Source organism: Cyprinus carpio, chromosome B20 (assembly GCF_018340385.1).
Source record: "Cyprinus carpio isolate SPL01 chromosome B20, ASM1834038v1, whole genome shotgun sequence".
In the NCBI taxonomy this organism is placed as follows: Eukaryota; Metazoa; Chordata; class Actinopteri; order Cypriniformes; family Cyprinidae; genus Cyprinus; species Cyprinus carpio.
In genome coordinates this window covers 15249484-15266455 of record NC_056616.1, presented here as the reverse complement: position 1 = coordinate 15266455, position 16972 = coordinate 15249484, and the positions used below count along the sequence as shown (strand labels likewise).

The 16972-nt window shown below is 36.9% G+C and overlaps 2 protein-coding genes across 2 annotated transcripts in view; both read right to left on the bottom strand.

Moving 5' to 3' along the window:
* The window catches only part of LOC109101237 (nesprin-1-like), a 76057-nt gene extending 69263 nt beyond the window's left edge, over positions 1–6794 (bottom strand). The window contains 6 exon segments of the mRNA XM_042747412.1: positions 902–1045; positions 1589–1771; positions 3564–3741; positions 5081–5217; positions 6306–6489; positions 6491–6794. Coding sequence (XP_042603346.1) covers positions 902–1045; positions 1589–1771; positions 3564–3741; positions 5081–5217; positions 6306–6489; positions 6491–6558 — 894 coding nt within the window. The 5' untranslated portion in view covers positions 6559–6794.
* A 2638-nt stretch (positions 6795–9432) lies between these two features.
* LOC109087331 (nesprin-1-like) overlaps positions 9433–16972 on the bottom strand; it is a 50993-nt gene continuing 43453 nt past the window's right edge. Inside the window, exons 43-54 of the mRNA XM_042746529.1 lie at positions 16767–16931; positions 15652–15834; positions 15458–15559; positions 15137–15340; positions 14727–14934; positions 13478–13590; positions 13048–13253; positions 11722–11883; positions 11306–11579; positions 10790–10962; positions 9573–9714; positions 9433–9456 (exon numbers count right to left, since the gene is read on the bottom strand). Coding sequence (XP_042602463.1) covers positions 9433–9456; positions 9573–9714; positions 10790–10962; positions 11306–11579; positions 11722–11883; positions 13048–13253; positions 13478–13590; positions 14727–14934; positions 15137–15340; positions 15458–15559; positions 15652–15834; positions 16767–16931 — 1956 coding nt within the window. The remainder of the gene's footprint in view (positions 9457–9572; positions 9715–10789; positions 10963–11305; positions 11580–11721; positions 11884–13047; positions 13254–13477; positions 13591–14726; positions 14935–15136; positions 15341–15457; positions 15560–15651; positions 15835–16766; positions 16932–16972) is intronic.

Genomic DNA, 16972 nt, shown 5'->3' with positions numbered 1-16972 from the left:
AACTTTTACTAAACACACTTAATACATTAGGGCACAAAAGACCACCACAAGCAAATTTCTTGCTTCTTTTCTCTAGATGGAAAAAGAGCAGACTGTGAAATTGTCAGTTAGGCAGACACAGTTTGTGATAATAGAGTCTATCATGTTGGGTGCACTCTGGGGATAAAGGGATTAAGAGGGAAAGTGGGTAAAAGCAGGGGAAGGGGAGATGGGAGGGGATGGATAATCACTCAGAGGACCTCCACACACTGTACAGATACACTGTTGGAAATGTAATTGCCAACAGAGCAGACAAAAGGGACAAGCAGGCGACAAAGCAATACAAAAATAGAGATGAAAGATCTTGTGATAAGGCAAAAATAGAAATGTTTATCTTTCCAACCTCTATTCTACATTCATATTATTGTCAAATTGTTCATTGGGGGTTTTTGTTCTTTGAGTGCCGTTGGAGAGCGAGAAATTAATTGCATGTCAGCTTAATCCTCAATTGTGGCAAAAAGCTTGACTCAGCGGAATCATCATTGACAGACATGGTTTATTTCATTATCTCCAGCAGATCCTACTTCTGTTCAACTCATTTAATTGAGCTTAAGTACTGCAAAATCCACTGCCACAGTTATAGCTGATTTCATCTGATCATTTAATTACATGTTTAAACAGCTAGATTATGTTCAAACGACTTGAAAAGAAGAAAAATTTATTTTTAATAGTCTCCAAATGTTCAATGCATAATCTACTGATCATAAATCAAATGTTCTTCTGTCATTGAATTACATTACACTGATTTTCAAAGTACAGTCAGTGAGGACAAGAATCTTAATAGAAGTGATTGATTTCATTCTGGCAGATCAAAGCTCTTATGAATAAGTATAAATAAGTCAGTAAGACTATCTGGATTTACCTGAAGTTTGGAGAGCTCTAGTCGTTTGGCAGGCAGGTCATGGAGGCGAGCGCTGCTCTCCTGCACACTGATCTCAGTCCTGTTCATCCAGTCTTGAAGGGGCTCCACACTTGCCTCAAAGTCCTGCATCTGAGACTGCAAGACCTAAAAGTACATATTCATAGATGTTACATATGTTCCTTAAGCTGTAAATGGTTTTTAATTTATAAATAAAATAAAATAAAATGGTCACACTTTATTTTAAGGTCCAATTCTCACCATTAACAAACCATTAACTACAACTTTTGCCTCAATAAACTCTTAATTTGTTGCTTATTAACAGTTAGTAAGGTACAGTTGTTGTTAAGTTTAGGTATTGGGTAGGATTAAGGATGTAGAATATGTGCTTTATAAGTACTAATAAACAGCCAATATGTCAATAATAGGCATGCTAATAAACAACTAGTTAAAAGTGAAACTGAAACTGGTCTCTACACTAAAGTGTTACAAATAAAATAAAATTTGCAGAGACACTTTTACTTATTAAAAATGTAAAGTGAGCAGGGTAATAAAAATGTAATAGTAATATGCAGAGATGTCTTTAAAAAAAATCACTCAACTCTACTCATCTAACTCTAAAATAAAAATAAAAAACACATAAACATAAAATACGCAGAAACGTATGTACTCATCTCTACACAGCTCTACCTGTAAGGCCGTCTCTCTTCTCTGTAAGCTGTCCATCAGGCTCTTCCAGTCATCTTTGGCTGCATTTGCTTTGGTCCTGATCGCCTGCATTCTGTCAGCAGGCACCATGCTACTAAGCTGCTCTCCATAGGTCAGGACAGCGTTCAGTCTGGTCTGGCCCTGCTCCTTGTCACTTTTGAACTCCTTTGGAGCAGAATGAGCAAGACGTCAGCCACACAGACACAAGTAGACTATCACAGAGCAGAGGGCAGCAAGTGCAATGAGTCACGTCCAGACATTGACAGGCACCCAGCAGGGATCTCCCACCATCTGTGAGGCGTGCACGTCCCGTCTTTTTTCTGTCCTTCTCCACTCAAACGGTACAGATGCAATTATGTATGACCCAAAGCATGTCTGCCGCTGTGTTGGTGGTTCAGGGCAGTAAGCCATGCGGAAACATTGTTCCACATTTGAAATGTATTTGATGGTAAATAAAAAATGAGGAGCGTTGTTTCCATCTTTCATTCTCAGAAACCCTGTTCTTCTTCTTTATGCATATATCTCCCTTTTTATTGTTGTACATGACCTATGCTACATCTAGGCTGACACAGAATCTGTGATGATCTGTGCTTTTTTTCTCTGCTGATTGTGGGGAAAATATGTGCAGTATTCTGTGGAATGAATTTATGTATGGAGACAAATGCTAAAAAGAGGTTGAACTGGTTTTGCTTCAGGACCCAGATTTTTCATTGGACGGCAAGTGGTGACCTAATACAGTGCCAAAATTAGTGTAAAAATTTAATTTGAATGGTTTCATGGTCTCAGCGACTAAAAATCTTCCACAATAACCACATACTGTGGTCAAAACAAATAACGTTTACCCTCATTGCAAGGTAACTTGTATTTCGTCTTGCTTGGTGAGGACATGTCATGTAACCTGTGCATGTTGGCATCGGCCTAATGTGACTAGCTAGCTGTGACAGAGGAGTCTGCAGCAAAATACAGATTGGACTGTTACAGTAAGTCTTCCGTGTCCATAACAAAAGAGACAGACAGTAAATGTATCCGTTATCCTTTCTTTTTCTTTTTAAAAATTTGTCACCACGTTACAAAAATATAAAAATATATTTTTAAATAAAATAAAATAATAAAACAAATTACAGCTCAAACTGTAACTGCTCAAAATAAAGTTTAAGGATTTGAAATAAATAAATAAATTGAAAGAAGTAAAAAATGAAATAAATTTTAATGAAATAAATCAAATTGTAACAAAACAAAATAAAATAGTAACATAAAAATATAAAGAGAAACTGTTCCTTATTTACATGATACAGTATTTCCGATGTAACGTGAACAGAAGGTTAACAAAACAAGACAAAATAAAATAAAATCCATCAGGCAAATGGACCCTGAAGATTTTGATGTCCACAACAAAAGATACAGAAAGTGTTTTCTCCTTCCTTTTAGGCTAATATGGTAAATTGCATTTTATTATTTCCATTATTTTTTACCAGGACAGACCAGTGACCCATTTTTGGGTCAAAACTGAACAGTTAAGAACCACTGACAATTACACTCTTATGGGAAGACAGAAATAAAAAGCCAAAATATTTAAGAAATTAAATTTGAGATATTTGAGATAATCTGCAGAACTCTTAGGTGATTTCCGTCCAGGTCTAACTATGTCTCTTTCATCATAGCTATACATCATTACTGTGCATTTTCCCTGCGCTCTCATGGGTTTTCTACCGTGCTAATTGAAGTCATAAATAGACCAGTCTGGCACATCTTTGGCTGAATGGTGGCCTCATAAACTGGCCCATGGGACCTGAGAATGGGCTATCACTTTATCAAAATCTGGCTACTTTTACATGACAGGAATAGAGACAACCTGCTGTGGCCTGGCTATGGATATGTTCCAGGAATCTTGAAATTTGCCCAGTTAGGATGAGCCCTCCTGGACAGAGTACTGTCCAAAACCATTCCACTCTCTCACCTGGATCTGCTGGAGAGCGATGGAGGCATCCTGGATGCTATGAGGGGAGTCAAAGCATTTGGCAGTCGAGATGTTGGCATTGACCATCCACTGCCGGAAGTCATGCAAAGAAGAACGGAAGCGTTGTTCCAGCAGCTTCTCCTTATTCTGACATTCCCGGGAGGCTCGTAGGCTTAGGCTAGGGAGGAAGATGCACAGAGCGGTATTAAAAAAGGAAAGGGTAAAAAGGGGGGATGGGGGTTAAAATGGGTGAGTGTAGGGGGGCTGATAGCGCAAGGTGAGCAGACATCTGTTTCAATGACAGGCTCTCTCAGAAGGAGAGTTTGGGTATCAGAAAGTGAAAATGCAGCAGAACCTGCACAGTGCACACACATAAATACAGTAGCATGTCTGCACACAGATACACACTCACACACACGAATGCGGATGAGGTTAAAGTGGGCAGTGGAGGGAAGATAAGCATGTTTTTTGCTGCTATACCTGAAAAGCGTGCTAACGAGGCAAAACCTGCTGTCATGACAGGTGCTCTCAGCTGAAACGCTCACTTTAGATGCAGCGCTGTGAGGTGCAATATATCACAACCTTTCATTCACCTCAGTGCACTAAATTTATACTGTATGTGTAAATGTATTCCGTTAATTAAATACAGCATGTGTATTTATCATACAAAAAAAACAATGAAATATTAATGAATGAATAAATAAATAAATAGAAAAAACTAAAGTATGTTTTTTACATTTTCAAAACAAACAACATTTTTGCATTAATTTATTCCTTTTTTATTAATTTCTCGATTCATTTATAATACTATTCTTGCATTTATTTTCAACGATAGCTTTATAAATTATTTTTGCTTTATTATTAATATTATTATTTATTGTTTTAAACACACTTAGGTTTTTAAACACACTGTTTTTACAAAATCTTAAAGGTCAATAAACACTGCAAAATAAAACTGTTGAATAAATGTCTTTAGTACATTTTCACCAAATTTAGGCCTAATTATTTATTTTTAATTGATTATATGCATGAATCGCTGTATATATAATTTATAATACATATATTTTTTTCACATTTCATAGTTTATTTTCAAAACTAAAAACAATCCTATGTTACTTTTTATAAATTATTAAATTAAATAAATATAAAATAATATAAATTATTAGATGTTAGAATAAATAGCATTTTATATTTTTTTAATTTTAATAAATAAATTTTTTATCTTTACATTATTATATATTATTTGCTTCCTATTTTTAATATGTTCCCTGCTCGTCAACATACAGTCTTTACAATATCCAAAATCTTTAAGGTCGATAAACAATTAAACCAGCCACATGCCACAAACAGTGGAGACATTTTTGGGAAGCTCTGTAAGAAACATCCATCTTCTACTTGTCTACAAAGTCTAAACAAACATTCAAGGAATGGACAGCTTAATAAGACCAGGTAGTGACCATATGACTTCAAAAACCTTCAACCTCGTGCATATGCGTTCATGTCAGCGGCACACTCACCTGTTGTGTAGCTTGATGAGAGCGCTGACTCTGTCTGACTGCGGACTCAGATCACTGGAAAACCCACACAGCTCATTGAGCTGCGCCTTCAGCTTCTCCTCCATAACTTCAGCTGTCTGAAGCCCCTCCAGAACACCCTGACGAAAACACACAGGGGTGAGTGTCAAAACACAGACCACACTTGACACTTAAAATCTCATTTATCGGCTTGATGCTTCTTCATGCACAGTTGTGCGCACACACACACACACACACATACACACACACACACACACACACACTTGAGCATTAACACACAGCTCTATTCAACTCCAAGACAGGGCTTCTTACAAAAGCATTTCTGTTCTTCGACGAGTCCAGGAAGCCTTCCCACTTCTCTGAACATGCCTGAGATTATACAGAGCCGAAGTGGAGCCTCTCTCTCTCTGTGCTTCCACCCTCCCCCTGACCCTCTCTTTAAAAACAAGAGGGAAATGCTTCCCTGACTTCCCCCTATAGAACACTTCCTCCCTCAATCTCTCTCCTCCTCTTCCTTCTCTCACTCCTCCCTGTCTTCCACTTCGCACGCCGTGGTTCTCCCTCTCTTTCACACTCTTTGGCAGCTCTCATTCACTCTTCCTCGCCTTTGACATGTTCTCTCGTTCCCACTCTTTCTCTCTCCCTCCCTTTCATATTTCCCCCTCCTTTCTCCCCGCCTCCTCTCCTCTGCTCTCTCCCGGTGGGAGTCAGCTGTCAGATGTTGAGGAGCTTGAGCCGCGCAAACGAGCATGTAACACAAACAAGTCCGGACACCGGAAACACGGGATGAGAGAAAGTACACAAAAAGAAGGAAACACTGAGGGACTTGAGGAAAAACAGAAGAAAAGAAGGAGAAAAATCTGCAATCCTTTTTATTAATTATCTGAGCAGCAAGAAGCAGATGGAAGTATAAACAACCTCAGCAGCAGGAAAACATATTAGGGCTCAATGTAGTTTATGAGAAAGAGCCAGACATATAACGAAAACAGACAAATAAGAGAGGAAAGGGAGAAAAGAGATGCTCTGTACTACATAGGCTAAATGTTAGCCTATTTTCTGCCTATAACGTTGTAAATTTCGTTGAAAATTCTTCACCAAACTGTGTGACTTTCCAAACAGTATGTGTGAGAGCTTACATAATATACACTGTAATTAAATAGCATTTACCTTATACACTCCCCCTTCCCTCTTCATCTCTCTCAATTACCTTGGCGACCGTCCATCCCTCCACCGCCGCAGCTCCGCTATTCCTCCGCTCGGCGCTGCTCAGTCCCTCGCTCCACTCCTTCAGCTGGCCCTCCAGCTTCTCCATTTCTCCCTCCAACTGCGCTGTCAGCCGTGTGTGCTCCCGCTCGGCTCCTGTCGCCGCGGCCACGGCGGTCTCGAGCGTCGCGAGCGCGTAGCGAAGCTCCCTCCCACTGGTGCAGCGCTCGCGCCAGCGCCGCCACTTCTCCATCCATCAGCTCGCAGCCCGCCGCCGCCGTGTGCCTTCCGGCTCTCTCCGCGCTCAGCCGCACGCGCCGCAGCCGCTCGCGCCCCTCGCACGCGCCGCGCTCCAGCAGCTCCTGAAGGAGGGAGGGAGGGAGAGAGAGGGAGGGAGGGTAAAGTTGCTACGGAAACTGCGGCATCGGTGGCTGCTTGTTATCCAAGTACTGCCGCTGCCGCGCGTGTTTCTCACGGCGGCGAGACTGACTGACTGTTCAAGCGCGCTAAAAACTCTCACATCGGATCTGTTCCTCACGCTTCAGAGGATAAACTCTCCTCTCTGCCACCTCCCTCTTTTTTTATTCATCTCAATTACCATCATTTTCCTACATGAACATCTACTTGTTTACGTAGTCTAAGCAACTAGAATTTCATTCATTCAGCAATGAGTAGGTAGCCTATTATCCAATGTCAAATACATTTTTAAATATTTTATTTTTATTTATTTTTTGCAATTAAATTTTTAATTTATTGAATAGTTATTAATAAATGAAATTAAATGTTAGTCATTAAATAAACAAAATTAAAATGAAATACAATAGCAGCGCAGAGTAAGATAGTTGCAGTTTCAAAAAAACAAGACAAAAATGAATAAAAGTGTAATATTAATTAAACAAGTCATTAAAAAAGATCAAGAAGATTAAGATAATAATTTAATCGTTCAATAGGAAAACAAAATATATGTGACCCTGGACCACAAAACCAGTTATAAGGGTAATTTTTTTTTTTTTTTTTTTTTTTTTAAACTAAGAACATCATCTAAAAAAATTTTAGGATAGAACAATATTTGGCTGAGATACAACTATTCGAAAATCTGGAATCTGAGGGTGCAAAAAAATAAATAAAAAATAAATAAAAATATTGAGAAAATCACCTTTTGTCCAAATGAAGTTCTTAGCAATGCATATTACTAATCAAAAATTAAAGTTTTGATATATTTACGGCAGAAAAATATACAAAATATCTTCATGGAATATGATCTTTAAATAATATCCTAATGATTTTTGGCATAAAAAAAACAATCAATAATTTTGACCCATATGTATTGTTGGCTATTGATACAAATACACCCGTGCTACTTGAGACTGGTTTTGAGGTCCAGCATCACATAAGCATTTTTATTTATTTTAGTCATCAACCATACAAAAATATTATGATAGATTATTAAAAATTGGAAAGCAAAGATACAAATTTATTTCAGGCATAACAGCTTTCCACAAAAAGTTATGCTTGTTCTAAAAAACCTTGTGATAAACAGGCATTTTAAGGTGATGATCCCTAAAAATAAACCACAGCGTTAAAGCTAAAGAGATGGAAGCACTTATTTGAATATAATTTATTTAAAGTGCTGCTGTGTAGTCCTATTATCCTTTATCCCATCTACCACTCTCTCCTTCTTCCTGACTGCCATTGATTATCCAGGGAGAAATGTGCAAACAGCATAGAAATTTCCCACCAATTTCCCCCCTTCTCCCCCTTTCTTAACGCCTCTTATTGCTCTCTCAGTGCCTCTGGTACTTTTCTCTCATTTTCTTTCTCATCAAACACACACCCTGTGTTATGGAGATTTTCTTTCTCATCAAACACGCACACAAAGTGTTATGGAGATAAGCAGACAGTATAATGAGCTAATCAGCACAGAAATATTGCAGATCCATAACAATAGTAAAATCTAAACATCTGCATCCATTGATTTGTAGTCCTGTGAGAGCATGTAGTACAGAAACTCTGACCTTGGAATGACGCACACAGTTCTTTTGCCCTACTCACATTAATGTGCAAATTTAAACCTTTTAATACACCCAGTTATTTTTGTTTATTCTGTGCATTACTTTTTTGTAGATTCATTTAACATTCTATATTTCTTTGTAAACTGTACTGTACTTTTCACTAATTTCACTATTTTGAGGAATTCGGTATTGTAGCACTTCTTGTTGTTGCATTCCTCTTCATCTGAATATCATTTTACATAAAAGATTCTGCTAACTGGATTATTTCAACTGTAAATTGTGTATGTGTATAAAGCTGTTGTATGTTGACCGGTAGCTGTTGCAGTACAATTTCTATCATGGGGTTAATAAAAACTGATATCTCTCCATCTATTTATACACTCACCCTAACATAATCATATGTGCAGATGAAATGCAATTATGCATTCATATCATCAGTGTCTCACATAATTTGACGTGCAGTCTCACGTCTCTCAGCTGCTTCAAAGAATGTATTTGTTCTTTTCATTTCACACCATTCACAGTGAAAGATGATGTTTGTAAATGAGTAAAAAACAATTTGCAGGTTCTTTCTATCATTTTCCACAGAGGTTGTTGAAAAACCCTTAGAGAGCAGACAAGCTTGTTCACATAAAAATGGAATGTGTAATAAATGTGTAAAAGCTTTGCGGAATTATGAAAATGGAATGAAATGTATTTAAATAACATGCTTATTTTATACAGATGTGGACTTCATTAAACATAATGCAAATGAGAGTCGCACACAAAATAACATGTTCAGTTTTTTTTTTAATATTTTTTTTATATTATTATTTAATTTAATTTCTTTCAAGTACGATTTAGTGAATTTGAGAGTTAACGGTTGGGTAGTGAGCGTTTGTGTAGGTGCTTTGCTGAAGCCATTAGCCAATCAGTGAGCTCTCTGATTGTTTCCATGTACTTCTTATGTTCGAGAACAACATCCTCTGACAACCTGACTCTCTCCTAAATAAGATCAAATATTAATTAACTCATTTATATTTTAATATAAACACCCTAAATAACTATTACACTACAACATCCACTAAACATAAACAATACATCACCTCTGCTGCAGCTTTGACTCCTCAAACTATTGGATCAAATATTAATCTCATCTTCCTCCTTAAAGACGGGGTCACCGGTGCGTTTGTAAAGTTCAGCTGCACTCTCCTCCAGATAGCACTAAACAGCTCCCTGGTGGTCCTCCACTCTGATGACAGCAAGCGCAGTCCTCCAACTGCTTCGTTCGTTTCTCCTGAGAGTCCAAGCTGGGGCTCAAGAGGACCTTTAACCTCCAGCCCTACTCCCTCCAGCCATCTCTGCAGCTGTGCACGAGACTCCACAAACAAATCCCACTGATTAACGGTCCATTCCAATCGACTAAAACACATAGGACAGATAAGAGGAAGAGAGATATGTGACCTTTTAGAAAAATATATATATATTTTTTATTCTTACAATTTTTACAATATATATTATTCAGTATATTTTGCAAGATAGAATAATAGCTAGAACGATAGAATGATAGATAGAACGATAGATAGATAGAACGATAGGATGGTTGGAAGATTAGATAAAATGGTAGATTGGAAGAATAGATAGATATATAGATAGATAGAACTATAGAACGATAGATAAGATAGATAGATAGATAGATAATAGATAGATAGATAGATAGATAGATAGAACGTTAGATAGATAGATAGATAGATAGATAGATAGATAGATAGATAGATAGATAGATAGATAGATAGATAGATAGATAGATAGATAGATAGATAGAACGTTAGCTAGAACGTTAGCTAGAACTATTGATAGATAGATAGATAGATAGAACGTTAGCTAGAACGTTAGCTAGAACTATAGATAGATAGATAGATAGATAGATAGAACAATAGCTAGAACAGATAGAACGACTATAGATAGATAGATAGATAGATAGAACGTTAGCTAGAACTATAGATAGAACGATAGAACGATAGAACGATAGATAGATAGATAGATAGATAGATAGATAGATAGATAGATAGATAGATAGATAGATAGATAGATAGATAGATAGATAGATAGATAGATACTTTACCAATTCTGTAGCAAAAACCCCATTATCAAACCATGACCAAATTATTTAGCAGATAATTAGAAAAAACAGCTCCATCATTACACCCTTGGTGTAAACTGAAACTGATAGAGCCAGATAATAACTTGGTTACCATAGTGACGATGAGTTTAATTGAATAAAAGCGCAGGTGCCTGGCACCTGCAGTCAAGCACACTTACCAATTTAAAAACAAACCACTATGCTCCCACTCTTATCACTCTTGACCAAAAATACCTTAATGGCCCTGGTTATTACATTACTATTGACGTTTCCATTATATTAATTTAAATGCAACTATCAATTGACCTAAACTTCAGCAATGATGGTCATTTTAACAAGTTACCAACAGGTTACCTGTGGCAGCTCATGGCTCTCAAAAGCAGTGCCGCCCATGCGTCTTCAACTTCCTGAAGCTTAGAGCAAATCACTCCTCGTTCCACTTCTCCACTGCTCTTGATGGCCAGCTCTGCCTTCCCGGCCGCCATGTTGAGTTTTACCTCACCCTCTCCCTTCATAAGCAGGATATCCTGGATGGGAGGAAACAAACACAAGTTACAGCTACTGTACAGATACAGGCCAGCCATTCTAAAAATATTACTTCCCCTTAAACAGTATTGGGGAAATGTCAGTTGAGTGTTACGTGTAAACCATATTTCATGGGTGACAGGACAAAAATGGCCAAAAATACATAGGATAAGGAGTGGTATAAAAATACAGCTTATTTTACATTATAAAAAGAACAATGAAATGCAAATTCTATTTTATGACCTTATACAAAAATGATGTCTTTTCTTCAAAAAACCCTGTTCCTAGATCACAAAATGTGTAGATTTTTCCAGTTGTTGTTTCCTACAATTTTTCAGCATGTACCTGTGCTTGCTCAAGTTTCTCTTCCACCTCCTTTTTATTCCCCTCTGTGTTCTCCAGTTTCTCTAACTTCCTCTCAACATCCTCCAGCCAGGTTTCCACCGCCTTTAGTGCCTCCTCAAATGCCTGGTACTCCTGCAGGCTGCGGAGTCGACTCCTGGCCTCCTGCAGCAAAACCTTGTGGTTTGTGAGCAACTCTGCTGCCACACCATTCTCTGATCTAGATCCTCTCTCTGTTATGGTGAGAGAGGACTGACACAGACGCTCAAGAGATGCCCTGTGAAATAAAAGATAAAAGGCAGCTCAGATGTATTCGTGATGGATACACAAGCAGATGTAGATACAAGCACACACAAAAATAATCACTTATATCTGGAACATTTTCCTCACACACATGCACACAGACTGTCCATATGTACCTCCTCATCAGCAGCTCTCTGTGGATTTCTTCTACTCTTCTCAGCTCTTCTGAGCAGTCGGGGGCTGCAGACTGACTCTCACCCCACAGAGGAGCATCTGTCTTCAGCCTCACCTCCAGCTGTTGCAGCCAGTCGCTCAGCTCCACCACACACGTTTCATACCTTAATAAGAACAAGTAAACTTTGTTTACCTTAAAATACTATCAAATCTGATTTAATTTCCATTCACAGTATAGTAAATGGATGGTTAAACAGGTCATTGTCACATTGTACCACATTATAGGCTGTAGATAGGAGAGCCTTTCATTATTGTCTCGGACGGGGATTAAATTTTATAAAATATATTTAAAAGATGCAAATCATATTAGTTCTTTGTCGCAATATCATAATTAGGTGAACATGGGGGAATTTTAAATTATTTGTCTAAATATCATAATTAGGTGAACATGGGGGAATTTTAAATTATTTCAATTTCAAAAACTGATTGTCGCAATATCATAATTAGGTGAACATGGGGGAATTTTAAATTATTTTCACTAACTTCAAAAACTATTTATTTTTTGTCTTGGGTATATTGTTTTATAATATTGTTTTATAAAATCGCACTTTACATCCTGTTTCCTTTTGTAATACACTTTAAATAATTTTTTTTTTGGGTATATTGTTTTGTATTTGATGAATTCTGTGCTTTGTCTCACTCAGAAAACATTCCACCCTGATTGATTCAACACTTCAAATGATGAATTTGATAAGCAATTCTTAACTTTAGCTCTCAAGATGCAGTCACATTTACTGCTTAAATACAGGAATAATGATGACAAAACATACATAAAAAAAAATTTTGTTTTGTGTTTGCAAGTTTTATATATTATATTGCACTTCTATATATATATATATATATATATATATATATATATATATTGCAATATATATATAATATATAAATACATATACACACACACACACACACATAATATACAAAACAAGGATTTATGTATATTATATTGCCAAGTTATATATACCCATATATAGAAGTGCAATATGATATATAAAACTTGCAAACACAAAACTACACTACAAAAACTTGAATCTGACATGAAATTTGCATAGGGAAACTACACATTATTTAGTGTGACAATTCCTACAGAAATCCCTGTAAAATTCTGCTAAATTTCACTGATGAATGGTAAATGTGACCACATTTTTATTGTCCATACTCTTAGTCTCCACCCTGTTGGGTATGCTGTTAATTTGACATTTTGTAAATAATCAATATTTAATGAACATGTCTGAGCTTAGATCGTAGGCTCAGAGAGCACAGCTTACCCATTTAATAGGTTGGCACTTTCTTCCAGGGCCCGTATGCGCTGTCGGCAATCCATAACAAATGAATCCAAGGCATATTGACAAGAGTCCAGTTGCTCCTGTATGCTTCCAGTCCCACATTTGCTGAGGTGCAAGAGGAGTCTCTCTCCATCCTCACAAACACGGGCCAAGCGCACCTCACCCTCCATGACTTCCTCTACTGCAGTCTAAAAATGAGGGGATAAATGAATCCTATTACATGAGGGACAGAATGAACCATTGTTATTAATAATGTTAAATGGCTCCTAATCCCAAATTTTAAATCTGGAATAATCCCCTATTAGTCGGAGGTCTGAAATCATTGTTTCCCTACTGATTGGTAGTTGCCTTATTGCTATGCTCTGGTGCAATGTTTTATTACATGGCTGAGTCATTTGTTGTATGACGCTACCTTGAGCTTTTGTTGCTTGGCTGAAATAGCAGCAGCATCTCCTGTTTGCTTAAAGCAGTCCTCAATTCCAGCCCTCAGCTCAGACAGCCAACGGTGAAAAGCATGTGCTTTCTCTAGCAGAAGGAAAGACAGAAAGAGAATGACAGTTCATAAGAAGAAGTATATGTGAGCTGTTGCTGCATATGGACAGATGGACTGTGTAGGTGTGTATGGATGGAACAGCTCTCTGTTGTCTTAGCAACCAGCCTCAACCAATTCCACCAGGAGCAGTCATAATGTCAGTGGGAGAGGCAGCATCTGAGGCACAGGTGTGTGGCAGTCATGTTTTTAGGAAGTGTCCTGCGGTATCATTTCAATCAAACATAAATAAATAAAATATCTATTATAAACTATTCATGAGCCATTTTAATAGAAAGTGCCTTTAAAATCCCATCTATAGTCTTTTAACTGACAAGTACACTATTGTTCAAAAGTTTGGGGTCAGTATTTTCTTTTTATAAATTAATTAAAAGACACACTAAATTAAACAGAAGTGACAGTAAATACTGTAAATGTAGTTCTTTTGAATTTTCAATTCATCAAAGAATACTAGGGAAAAATGATTCCCAAAAATAGGTGTATTTGTTTTTGCACCAAATATAAGTATTATTAATATTTGTAAATATTAATATTTGCATATTAGAATGATTTCTGAAGGATCATGTTACACTGAATACTGAAGTAATTAAAATTCAGCGTTGGCATTACAGGAATACTGTAAATTATATTTTAAAATACATTAAAATATGAAACAGTTGTTTTAAATTGCAATTATATTTCATAATATTGCACATATATTACTGTTTATAATATACAATACTGTTTTATTGTATTTAAATCAAATATATGCATCCTGGTTGAATATTAGACATGTCTTTCAAAACGATTAAAAAAAAATCAAACCTCGGTAGTGTACATTTTATCATTTAATTAATATTAAATATATTACTATCGGTCACACTTTATTTTAAAGTCCCATTCTTACCATTAACAAACCATTAACAATGATCTTTGCTTCAATAAACTCCTAATTTACTGCTTATTAATAGTTAGTAAGTTAGTTGTTAAGTTTAGGTTTTGGGTCATGGTCATGCCAATTTGTTAATAATAGGCATGCTAATAAGCAACTGAGAATTGGTCCCTATACTAAAGTGTTACCTTAACCTTACTTACTATTCATTCATTTAATATTATTTACTGTTACACTCACCATTGAAGCGCTGCAGAAGAGCATCCTGAAGAGACCCCAAGATCTGGCTGCGGCGTTGTGTCACTTCTTCATTCCTCTTGACCAGGTGGGAGACAGCGTCACCCAACAGGGTCAGGTGCTGAGTTGGATATGTTCTACACAGTGCTCTGAGAGACTCACTTGCTATGTCCAGACTCACCTCTAACTGCTTCTGTGACCTCTCAACCTCCTGACAGAACAGGGAGAAAAAGACAGGGTGTATCATTTTTAATTGAATGTAACATGGTAATAAAAAGCCTTAAAGACACCCACTTGAAATTAACTGGTGGGCTGAATAAATCATTGGGAATTTCATCATAATATTTGACTTGTATTGTGTATACCAGTCAAGCTTAACCTACTGTATTTAAATACAATTCTACTTCACTAACCTTGATCTTAACAAAATTCTCTGGGTCAGAGGATGATGAAAACTCTGACAGCGAGTCCTCTGAAGTCTTCAGCTGCTCTGAAATCTGGGAAATTAGGTCTTGAAGCTGCTGCCTCTGGGAGTTGAAGTCTTTATACATGCCTTTGGTCTGTTCATACACCTCTGCAGCATGGGAAATCTGCTTCCTCAGATCTGCAGCCATCACCTCAAAAGAGCAAGAACACGAGCTAGGTTTACCAGTGGCCATGAATTGCAGTGTTTTTAATCTCTTTACATTCTAGATGATGAAACAGCACGTGTCACAACCACTGCTGATGATTACCTGCAGTTCAGCTTGTATGTGCTGGGTTTTCATCAGTTCCTGTAGCTGTGTCATCTTTGCCTGCAAGGTATTCAGCTCATCTTCCTTATTATCTAACTCCAGCTGTACAAACACAGAAATTCTGGTTCTTATTTTAACATATTTTGGTATTTTGTCATGTTATGTTAAATTTGTATTGGCTAAATAGATCTCACCTTGAACTCAGAGAGGTGTCCTTCCATGTCGTGAGCAGAGAGAAGACTGGCAGCTCCCTCACTGAGCTCACTGACAGAGATGACACTCCAACACTCAATGTCATTGGCCATTTTATTAATGTCATTCCACAGCTCAAGAGAGCGAGTGTAAAGACTGATGTCTGCATCCATCCTCTCAGAGATCTGCGCAATAACGAACCATAAGTGCATCATATACATAATATGGTGTAAATAATAAGAAGAACACAGTTGAAAGAGTAGACACACCCAGGATGCATATATTTCACTTCTACTGTACATCACCATCCAGGCAATATATGTATAGTATTTTCTTTGTACTTAGTGTACCAACTACTGTATTTGTAGATTTAAGTGTTTTATCTATCTTTTTTTCTTTCTTTCTTTCTTTCTTTTTCTTTCTTTCTTTTTCTTTCTTTCTTTCTTTCTTTCTTTATTTCTTTCTTTCTTTTTTTCTTTCTTTCTTTCTTTCTTTTTCTTTCTTTCTTTCTTTCCATCAATACCACCCTTTTATCTGAACGGTTATTTGTTTTTTGTATCATGTTTTTGACTATGTTTGTACATTTCAGTGTTTCAACTCTTTCTCTCTCTCTTTCTCTTTCTTTCTTTCTTTTCATCAATACTTTAATTTTAATTGAATTGTTATTTTTATTCGTTTTGTTTTTTGTATCATAAAAATAATAAATAAATGATAAAGAATAAAGGATGCATTGATACTGCTATTCTGGCCAGTATCAAAAAGACAATATCTGTATGACAACCAGTAAATTGTCAATATCATACATCTATATTTTTGAACAATATCGAAATTAAGAAATTCAGTTTTGCAAAAACAAAACTGATAGAAAATAATAATACATAATGATTTTAACTATCACATTGATGCCTATTCTCAGTGTTCTCATTAACTTGTTACACAGTCATTTGCAGGAGCAATCATTCTTAATGACCAATTCGAGCTTTCAAATGAGCATATTTACATGTTTGATGATAGGAAATGATTTGATTCATCCCTGCCTCAAGTTATTTCATAAAGTGATGGGGACTAAACCAAGCATGCCAAATGATGTCTAAAGAAAGGCATTTAATGCACTCACATCCAGCCACTGATCAACAATGGCATCTGTCTCCGTTGTGACATTTTCACTCTGGACACTTTCCTCTGGAAGCTTCTTCAATACACCGGTCAGGTGTTTGCCTGAACCAATGAGCTCATTCAGGTCCTCCTTAGTGGCCGCCAACTCTGGCCTCACCGCTTCCAGCTGAGCAAACAGAGATAACCTTATTACCTGTGTGCTTGTTA